The sequence below is a fragment of the Astatotilapia calliptera genome, chromosome 16 (assembly GCF_900246225.1).
Source record: "Astatotilapia calliptera chromosome 16, fAstCal1.2, whole genome shotgun sequence".
NCBI classification, from domain to species: Eukaryota; Metazoa; Chordata; class Actinopteri; order Cichliformes; family Cichlidae; genus Astatotilapia; species Astatotilapia calliptera.
Genome location: NC_039317.1, coordinates 2,389,418 through 2,400,870, shown reverse-complemented (window position 1 = coordinate 2,400,870; position 11,453 = coordinate 2,389,418). Strand labels below are relative to the sequence as shown.

At 39.6% G+C, this 11,453-nt stretch overlaps 1 protein-coding gene across 1 annotated transcript; it reads left to right on the top strand.

Moving 5' to 3' along the window:
* Nucleotides 1-2,568: 2,568 nt before the first annotated feature.
* Nucleotides 2,569-3,799, top strand: LOC113008146 (trace amine-associated receptor 13c-like). Its single transcript, XM_026145341.1, has 2 exons — nt 2,569-2,744; nt 2,983-3,799. The coding sequence occupies exons 1-2, from the start codon at nt 2,569-2,571 to the stop codon at nt 3,797-3,799; spliced, it is 993 nt and encodes a 330-aa protein (XP_026001126.1).
* The last annotated feature ends 7,654 nt before the right edge of the window (nt 3,800-11,453 follow it).

The following is an 11,453-nucleotide window of genomic DNA, read 5'->3' as shown; positions in this document are numbered from 1 at the left end:
TCTCTGTCTCTCACAAGAACAGTTGACCCAGACAACAAAGTAAAGCTATTTTTCGGCTACGAGCCGACAGGGACCCCGCCATATTAGTCAGAGGTCCCTTTACTACAGTTCGGAGTCGCGGACCTTCAGTAATAGTAATAAATCACACAGCAATAGTACATTCACGTTGTTGTAAAAAGCATGATAATCTATTAAGTAATCCAAAGTATTCAGAATACGTTACTGTCATTGAGTAACATAACGGCTACGTTACAAAATACATTTTGGGGCATGTATTCTGTATTCTGTAATGGAATACATTTTAAAAGTAACCTTCCCAACACTGTTAATAAATTAGTCATGTTCTCTGTGAAACTAAATAAGCTTAATTCTTAAAAACCCCTCAAATTATTTACTAGATGTTTATTTTTGAAAATTAATAAAAATCTGAGTTTAACAAAACGTTTTAAATGTAAATATCAAGCTTACCTTTCTTTCTTCCATAAAATGTGCTTGTGGGCATGCCAGCCATTTTGGGAAAAACAAACAAAAAAAAAACAACAACAATTGGCAAGGCCACACCCCCACACATGTGATATAATTTTAAAGGTACTGTTGTCCTCTTTAAGAAACATCAGGACTTACTTTGGGGTTCTTATCCTTGCAGGTGTTTTGAGGTCCAAAGGGGAATCCACAGAATCATGTGGGATGCAGAAACTGGCAAGAACCTTTCCATGCATCAATGTCTCTGGAAAACTTCCACAAAATTTCCAGGATTATCCTTTTTGATAACCGAGACGACAGACCAGCTCGACGGCAGAGAGACAAGCTAGCTGCCATCAGGACAGTGTGGGATAAGTGTGGGCACCACCTCCCCCTGTTTTACAACCCTGGGTCTAATGTCACCATTGATGAGCAGCTGATCCCATTTAGTTGTGAAACATATTGCTTCACGTGTAAATGTGTTGTGTCTTTCCACTCACTCCACTTGATTATAACTGATTTTTTTTATGACATTTTATAAAAAAAAAAAAAAACGAGAAGCACATTAATTCATAAATATGATCTAACAAAGGTAAAGGGAAAAAATTAACCATGTTTGCTGTTCATATGGTTTGTAATTGGGATGAAGTGAACATCTGTTGAGTAATTTAACATAAAATTGTTTGATAGTGTTAATTTCAAAAGCCAAAACTCTAGCGGGTCCACCAGACCCATGAACACTGGCTGAGTAACAAATATATGAACACCACACAAGGGTTAATTTTTGCAAAACAATACTAAAACTATAACTGGCACTAATCAAAACTAAACTGAAAACTAATGATTTTCAGGAAATAAAAACTAGACTAAACTGAAAGATCTGGAGAAACTCATTCATGCTTTCATCACTTCAAGACTGGATTATTGTAATTCTCTCTACTTGGGCCTACAATCTTCTCTTCTTCAGCGTTTGCAGCTGGTCCAAAATGCTCAGCACGTCTCTTGACCGGCACTAGAAAGTACGATTCTATCACCCCTGTTCTGGCAAATTTACACTGGCTTCCTATTAAATACCGAATTGATTTTAAAATTTTCTTGTTTACTTATAAAATTCTAAACAATATGGCACCTGACTACCTAGCTGATCTCCTCTGTCTGTATAGCCCTCAGAGAGCACTAAGATCATCGGTCCAACTGCTCTTGGTGCAACCTAGGTCTTGGCTGAAGACCAGAGGAGACCGTGCCTTTGCCGTTGCTGCACCCAGGTTATGGAATACTCTTCCTCTTCATATTCGCGCATCAGATTCCATTCAGTCTTTTAAATCACGTTTAAAAACGTATTTGTTTAACCTGGCATTCAAGGCGAATTAGGGTAATTTACATCTGGCTTTGCATTTAGATTATGTAATTATTTTATACTTTATTTATATTCGTAATTTATATTTTATATTGTGATTTTTATCTGTATCATGATTTTACTGGAAAGCACTTTGGTGTACTTCGGTCTTTAAAAATGTGCTATATAAATAAATTGATTGATTGATGTGCAAGCATGTGTGTGTGTGTGTGGGTGCGTGCGTGTGTATACGTGTGTGCGTGCGTGTGTGTGTGTGTGTGTGTGTGTGTGTAGGTGTGTGTGTGTGTGTGTGTGTGTGTGTGTGTGTGTGTGTATGCATGTGTGTGTATACGTGACTTCTTGCTGGTCATAAAAGGGTCATCTCCCCTCACCCCTGTATATGGCTCATCTCCTTTAACGGTCCACCATATACAAACACAGGTGAGGCCATAAAGGGCAGGAAGTAAACATTCCTCACTAAATAAGGAAACCAGAACCTTACTTAGAATGTGCCTGCAGTTAAACACTATAGCTATAGCTATAGCATCAGCTATACAGAAAAACATTTAAACATGCAGTTTAAGACAAGGTGTACAAATTTAAACACAACAATGACAACATTTAGCTATTCACTCCAACAACAGCTACCACCAGAGGTAAGGGAGGAGGAGCAATGTGAAGCAGGAAAGTAAATAAGTCAGGATATGGCAAAGAGCTTCAGACAGAAAGGTGGTGGAACTCCACAGCAAGCTATCGCTTCCTTTTTACTAATGATGGAAATGTTTGAAGAAACTGAACTCTGCTTTCCACAGCTTCTTAACTTCTCCTGCAGGAAGCCCATACGACCTCACTCAGTATCTATACTCATTTATATTACATTGTCCTCCATCTCTTTACTGACTGTGACTCTTAATCTGCTGGTCATCATCTCCATCTCACATTTCAAGTAATAATTTTGTCATAGATAAGGTTATCAGGTTTTGTGGATCAGTAAAATGAAGATAACATATTAGAGTATAAGTGAAATGTGTGTCGGTAGTAATGTCTGTTTTTCTCTTATATATATACAGATATATATATATATATATATATATATATATATATATATATATATATATCTGTATAAAATTGCACTTGTTGCTACAAATAATAATAATAACTGTGTCGCTGTCTTTTGTCTTCAGGAAGCTGCACACCCCCACCAATCTCCTCCTCCTCTCTTTGGCTGTCTCTGATTGCCTGGTGGGTCTCCTGATTTTATTTCAAATTATAATTATAGATGGTTGCTGGTTTCTTGGTGAATTCATGTGTAGTATGTATTTTCTCTTGGACTACATTATTACCTCTGCGTCAGTAGGAACCATGGTTCTCATATCAATTGACCGTTATGTGGCTATTTGTTACCCTCTCCATTACTCTACCAAAGTCACCCCAAAAAGAACAAAAGCATGTGTTTATCTGTGTTGGATTTGTTCTTCAGTCTTCCACTGTCTTGTGCTAAAAGAAAACCTGGTGCAACCTGGCAGGTATAATTCCTGCTATGGGGAGTGTGTGGTTGTTGTTGGCCATGCTTTTGGAGTTGCAGATCTATTGTTGTCCTTTATTGGTCCTGTCATTGTGATTGTAGTTCTTTATCTAAACATATTTGTTGTGGCTATGACTCAAGCTCGTGCCCTGCGGTCACATATTGCAGCTCTGACACACGAGGGGTCAGTAAGTACAAATGTTAAGAAGTCTGAAATGAAAGCAGTAAGGACCATCAGTGTTGTTATCATTGTGTTTCTAATATGTCTCTGCCCATATTACTGTGTCACACTCTCAGGTCAAGATGCCATGCTCAGTGCTTCATCTGTTGCATTTGTAATGTGTTTGTTCTATTTAAACTCCTGTCTAAACCCTCTAATCTATGCTTTATTTTACCCCTGGTTCAGAAAATCTGTTAAACAAATTGTTACACTTAAAATATTGAAGTCTGGCTCCTGTGACACCAATATCATGTAAACAGAATGAAAGAAATGACACACTACCAAAATGTTTACCAACTAAAAAAAGGGACAGTCAATTCAAACATACGCTTGGTGTAACTGAAATATGTAATGAAAAAAGTGGCACCTACAAGTAAAGAAATGAAACACAAATCGGGGAGAAATGTACTGCACATGTATGTTCATTCTTCTTATACATTCAGGAACACAAATCATAGAACATGCTTACTAAGGCAACTATCTTATAAGCCAACTACATGGCATCAGCTCAGTGCATTTGGGCATGTGGAGATGGTGAAGATGACCTGCTAAAGTTAAAACTGAGCACCAGAAGGGGAAGGGGAAACGTGTTACCCTGAATTTGGTTTTAGGTGCCAGACAGGCTGGTGGTCTGCATGGATTTTTTCCAGACAGCTGTCTCTAGGTTTTTATAGGAAATGTCTAAACAAAAAAAGAAGAAAAGAAAAGAATTCAATACCCAGTGACTTCTGAATGTACACGTGATCATTGTTATTATTAGACTAAGCTGAAATGTGTATCTTTAAATCTTCTCACACTTCTGGTACAATAATGGATAAAAACATAGAGAAATGAAGTCATCTTCATAGCCTCAGGATGTACTGTGCAAACCTTTAACTAGGAATTACTTCTGGCCTATGTCGCTCCACACATCTCTCCACTCCACATCAGGTGGCTGTAACTCAGGAAGTAGAACAGATAGTCTACTCATCAGAAGGTTCGATGTTTGATCTCATGCTGCCCCAGACTGCATGCCAAATATCACTGGGCAAGATATACTGAACCCCCAGTTGCTGACTTTATGGTAGTATGAATTTGTGTGAATGTTAGATAGTAATGACACAATTCTTTTGTCCTCAGGCTTGTCAGAGAAGACTCAAACTCAGTGTATTCAAAATACAGCAAATCCAATGCATTACCGACAGGATGTGTGTGATATACGCTACAGCCCCACTCCTCACGTCTGGCTTCCACAACCATAATGATTTTACTTAATGATTATCAATTTCATTCAATTCAATTCAGTTCAGTTCAATTCAATTCAATTTATTTATTGTCCCACAAGGGGAAATTAGTTTAGCAGCAGGATAAAAATAAACAGAACAATAATATAAAATAATAATGGCAATAATAGTGATACAAAGTCCAAGAACGGTTATTTGCCATTAAGGAGACAAAATGCAGTATGGAGAAAAGAAACCTGGAGTCTTTTAGTCTTCCTCACAGGCACTCTAAAACGGCGGCCGGAAGGCAACAACTCAAACTACAAAGTAAAAATTTGCCTGTGGGACGGGTCACATTACATGGGACTCCTAAAGTCCTTTTAATTTAAACGGGTTTTACACTTTATGGCCAGCAAGCATCAACCTGCAGTTCTTAGCAAACGTCTCTTGCTCTGCACTATTCTAGAATGGTTTGGGTGTCCTCAGTTCTCAGGTTATAAACCTAGACCTCCAGACGCCGCTGGTCCAACGCTGCATCCAGACGCCGGGGGGGAACCCAGGACAAACTCGACACGTTAGACATCAACTTGCAAAAAAACCCCAAACCAAACCAAAACAAAAAATAAAGTATCTTGCTCTAAAGTCCAGACACTGGAAGAATTTTTCACGAATGTAATTTAACTTGCCAACTAGCCAACAGATAATCGTTAGTTCATCCAAATTGCACCCTGTTTTGGATCCGGGTCACGGCACCAATTATTGACCCGATTCTTTTTTCCTCAGGCTTGTCAGAGAAGACGCAAACTCAGTGTATTCAAAATATATGCTGTTAAATTATAATATTATTTTATGCCATGTTATACCCCTAGTTAAAGATTGTGAATTATTATGTAGTTTTAGTTTGCAGTATTTTCCTGAATTAGAAGAGCTGATAACTATTGCATTAGTTAAACTGATTTGCATTACATTCAACTGCTGATTTATTGTGGATGAATGATATTGTTTTATGATGTTATAAGAAATACTGTTCGCAGAAAGTCATCGCCTTATTTGTCTGATTAGAAGAGAACAGAGCATGCTGGAGTTTTCTGCCCCATCTCAGCAGGAGCAGATAAACGGGGAGCCAAGGTCGTAGCTTAGGCGCCGTGTGAGAGAAAAGCATGTGAATGTTTAGGCTTTTATGATAAGGTGGGAGAACCAGAGGCTATAAGAGTTTGATCAAAGCTCCACCATTTTGAGATCTGATGCTGTCTGCATACAGTGTCCATCTCCCACGCGTGTGACTATTAAAATCATCGTTTGACTCAACCCGGCCGGACCAACGTTGTTATTGTGGTTTTTCCTCTTGTCTCCATCCCCAATATTTGAACTCGTAACAGCTTGGGGGCTCGTCCTGTGGTATTGGGGTGGAATTTAAAGGTTTGGACGGTCCGAGGTTGTCAAACGGACAGGCACAAGCCAGTGGTCTGACGTGAGTGGGCATAAGCCGGCTTATCCAAAGGTAAGGCACTACCTGTTGAATTATTTCCAAAGTGTGCCAAATTGGACATGATTAAATTAAAGTCTACTCACTGAAATTACTGGTAGAGGGTCTGTTTTGATTTTGATGAGGATCCGTGTGTGTTATGCAGTTAAAATCGGTTAAGAGTATTTAATGAAGTTGAAAAAGTATGAAGGTAATAATGCTGGGTTAGAGTCCCAAGGAATTGAGCTAGAGTCTCAAGTAGTTTGGTAGGGAATTGGTCATGTCATTGGTTAAAGTCCAAATTGGTTATAAGTGTGGACCTGTGTTATTATAAGTGAGGGAAGGCTCCATTGACCTCTAGGTTGCACTTGCCTTAGTCAGACTCTTTTATTAGGGTGTTGACTGTTGTTTCAAAGTGTTATAAATTATGATAGGACGGCAGTCGGAAAATGCTAAGAAGCGCATAGCCCGGAGGTTACGCTCCCTCCTGGCCATGGACGCGCGGCCTTCACCTGTCGTCGAACAGGGATAGTTCAGTTTGGCTTATCTGTGGGGTACAGGGCATCCTGAAATAAGCTAGGAGTTAGAGTCTCCTCACCGTTGGAAACGGTGTGATGTGCTTTTTTGGACACAGTTAAATTGAGTTAGGGACTTTAGAAATGAGGCCAGATACAGTTAGAGTCTGAGTCTGGTTAATTGATCACAAAAAAGTGAGACTTTCTTCGGTTGGACCCGTTAACTTAAATTTGTCGAAATTTGTTAGGTGCTAAATCTGTCAGGCCTGTCAGTGATTGTAAATATAAGACGTCTTTGTAATATAAAATAACAGAGCTTTGTGTGACCCTATGTGTGACGTGCAGCTGCAGCGCTGCGAGCTATTTTTAGACGGTGTGTGAACATGCAAATGAGGTAGCGGCTGTGAAGTGCACAGACGTTTTTTGCTTCCTGTTTAGCGTGTTATTGAGTTTTATAATCATGATTTGCAAATAATGATACATGCCTGTAATTAAAACGCTGATTTTGCTGATTATAATATTACAAATAAGGTTTTGAATGACTACGCTGAATGTTTGATGTTCGGCTGGGTTTTGATATAGAAGAGACAAATTGTGCTTGATTAAGACCGGCACTTCAGTCGGCAGAGTAAGATTGTGATGAAAATGATATTAAATAAATCTCTTAGTGTGTTGATACAGGTGGCTACGGGCCTGGACCAACTGCCCCCCACGAGCAGAAAATTTAAGAAAAGATTGTAGTTTTTTTTTTTTAAGAAAATTAAATGCTCCACTGAAATTTTTGTAAGCAGGATATTAAAACTTATTTATATAACAATATCATAAAAATGTAGATCAGGGATCAACTTAGAAGTAGTGATGTGCGATACCACTGATTTCCTTTCCGATCCAATACCAAGTAAAATTCAGGGTGGTATCAACGATACTGATCCGATACCGATACTTTGTACAAAAACTTATTTTATTTACTGTATCTCAAATTTAAGTGCCATAATGATTAAAGGACAACAGATTACTTGTTCTTATCACTTAATAACGCAGAGTTCATCATATAGAAATAAAAAAACTGAAGTTGTGCGCTATTTGAACACCTTGCTTGCCTGCAGCACTAAAGGACTCCATGAGAGACGTCTGTCTCGCCCTAGCAGCACCTGTCCCTCTCCTCCTCTTCAGTTCGCCTCAACATAGGCTTTTCGTATTCTGTGATATGATTGACTCTGAGGTGTTTGACAAGGTTAGTGGTGTTGCCACAACACCTCACTTTTTTGCCACATGTATCGCAAACCAGCTCAGCTGTTTGTGGAGGTAAAATACATGACTCCAATTACGCTCAGCCATTGTTGTGAGTGCGCATGCCAAGGGGCTGCAGACATTTATGCAGCTGTATTTCGCACATTACTATGAAAGGCGGAAGAGGAAGTAGTTCCTTCGAATGTAGACAATCTGAATGATATGGTTACTTTCCACTGTGTTCATGTTAATGGTAAACTATAAATTTACCCTAAATTACTAAAATATCGATATTTTAATGTGAGAATCGATTCTAAAACATAAATGCCTGGTATCGGAGGAATCGATATTTCAGGATCGATCCGCACATCACTACTTAGAAGTCACTGACACTTCACTAGCTGTAAGCCATTGGTTCAGGAACAAGTGATTGCACTGGGCTTTCTATTTCACAAAAGTCAATTCATTTATGATATCTGAGGAAGTACTGTGATTTTTATTTGGAGACACAAAGGAACGTTTGGCACTTCCCACATCTCACATATGTTTTACTGTTGCACCCAACCATTCTACAACTGAAATGCCTTGGACTGTTAACCATTTCAGGCAAGTGGAGTGAACCATGTTTGGCTACACTCTCATCTGATTGGGGCTTCCTTTTCTTGATTTTTGGAGAGAACTCTTCATTACTGGTATTATTCAGGTCTTGTTCACATGTTTGTCCCTGGTTTCTCAGCCAAGAGGAGCTTGAACTCCAGATACTGGGAGTTCTTTTCACACATTGAGATCATTGATAACTTTTAGCAACGACGTGATCTTGTAGAAACAATCAGGTGTAATGGATTCATCTATAAATGCGACTCTTATTTTTTACTTTACTGGAAAACATTTCTGCATTTTACCCATATTTTATTTTTAACTCAAAATCAAAAATTCCAGATTCTCCTACATATCGGTTTTGGACCAGATAGGACAACAGATTTCAGGTGGCCCTGTGTTTTTCTCTATTACATCTGCCACTGCATCTCGATAATCTTTGTGTGGCTCCTCCTGGGTTTTCACCCTCTCGTATCTGGCTCACATGACTCTCATCTTCTGTAAAATCGATGTTTGAATCTCGCTCAATTATTCTGTTGAGAATTCTCTCTGCCTTTGTCAAAGAGTTGTCTACTAGGAAAAAGTGAAATAAATACAAGTACAAAGTCCCAACGTGCACTAGAGTACACATTAATAAACAGTGTTGAGGAGTAACGGAATACATGTACCGCCGTTACGTATTTAAAATACAAAATATGAGTAACTGTATTCCGTTACAGTTACCGTTTAAAAAGGTGGTATTCAGAATACAGTTACTTTGTTGAAATAAATGGATTACACTGCGGTACTTTCCTGTTTCATATTGTCGCGGGTCAGGACTGTTTGGGTTTTGTTTGACAGCTACGTTCTTTTGTTCCAGGTGGCAGCGTTACGGTTGCCATGGTTACAGGGCGACGCTCTCTCTCTCTCTGCGACTGTGTGTTTCTTGGGTGAGAGAGCGCCTTTTTGTTGTTGTTGTTGTTGTTGTTGTGCTAAGCTAACAGGCAGAATGCTACAAGCATAGCTCTAAAGAATGTAGCATCATGGGCAGTGTAGTCCGTGCTGCAGGGAGAATGGACTGCCATACACGTTATGGGTCTGTGAGCGCGAGGAGGGAGAAAAAGGGGAGTGGAAAGGTACGAGTTGTCATCGAGCAAAAACGGGAGCTGGAAGCATGTAAACATAATAATAACCACTGCAGCCAAGAAGAGACCCTGACGAGCCCAGTTGTAAGTAAGCTATTAAGACTCGACTGTACGCTGTGTTCCTGTTTTCCTCCAAAAACAATAAGTTCCGTTGGAGCAGTCTTTCAACGCCTCTCTCTGTCTCTCACAAGAACAGTTGACCCAGACAACAAAGTAAAGCTATTTTTCGGCTACGAGCCGACAGGGACCCCGCCGTATTAGTCAGAGGTCCCTTTACTACAGTTAATAACTGTTGTTGGAACCATACTGAGTATTTAAGATGAGATAATAATAATGGTTTGCATTTATATAGCACTTTTCTAGACACTCAAAGCGCTTTACAATTCCACTATTCATTCACTCTCACATTCACACAGTGGTGGAGGCAGCTACAGTTCAGATTCAGATTTGGATTCAGAAGACTTTATTCATACCCGAGGGGCTATTGAGAGACTGACCTTGCCGACCATACATACAATACACAAACATCACATTGGGGAGACAGGTCAGGCTGGGTAGCTGGCCGGTCAGCCGCACGAGCAGCGACCTGGAATGGAACAATGGAAAATAAACAACATCACGGAAGACAAGGAAAAAAAGAACTCCCCCCAGACTGAGCTCCAACAGGGAGATCAGTTTGAGAACAGAAAAAAACCCACCTCTGCGCATAACACGTGAAAAACTCTTAATACACCATTGAAACACATGACAAGCAACAGGGAAAGGTAAAAGGTGAAAGACAGCCTCACTTTCTGATTGTGTCCCAAATAAATGACTTTCTCCAGAGCCCATGTTAATGTGGAGAAGCTTACTTTGCGACCATTCCTCCGACAACATGTTGTGTAGCGCTTTCAGTTCCAATCATGCAGATCTGCTTAAATGACAGAGATCATCAAAGAAAACTTTTAGTGTACCATGAAAGTAAAAAAGTTCAACTTTGCAACAAAAGAAAAATGCATCTGTACATTAATATATGTTAATAACTGTTGTGTGTTTCCTGGGTGAGAGAGCGCCTTTTCGTTGTTGTTGTTGTGCTAAGCTAACAGGCAGAATGCTACAAGCATAGCTCTAAAGAATGTAGCATCATGGGCAGTGTAGTCCGTGCTGCAGGGAGAATGGACTGCCATACACGTTATGGGTCTGTGAGCGCGAGGAGGGAGAAAAAGGGGAGTGGAAAGGTACGAGTTGTCATCGAGGAAAAACGGGAGCTGGAAGCATGTAAATATAATAATAACTACTGCAGCCAAACAGAGAGCCTGACCAGCCCAGCTGTAAGTAAGCTATTAAGACTCGACTGTACACCGTGTTCGTGTTTTCCTCCAAAAACAATAAGCTCCGTTGGAGCAGTCTTTCAACGCCTCTCTCTGTCTCTCACAAGAACAGTTGACCCAGACAACAAAGTAAAGCTATTTTTCGGCTACGAGCCGACAGGGACCCCGCCGTATTAGTCAGAGGTCCCTTTACTACAGTTCGGAGTCGCGGACCTTCAGTAATAGTAATAAATCACACAGCAATAGTACATTCACGTTGTTGTAAAAAGCATGATAATCTATTAAGTAATCCAAAGTATTCAGAATACGTTACTGTCATTGAGTAACATAACGGCTACGTTACAAAATACATTTTGGGGCATGTATTCTGTATTCTGTAATGGAATACATTTTAAAAGTAACCTTCCCAACACTGTTAATAAATTAGTCATGTTCTCTGTGAAACTAAATAAGCTTAATTCTTAAAA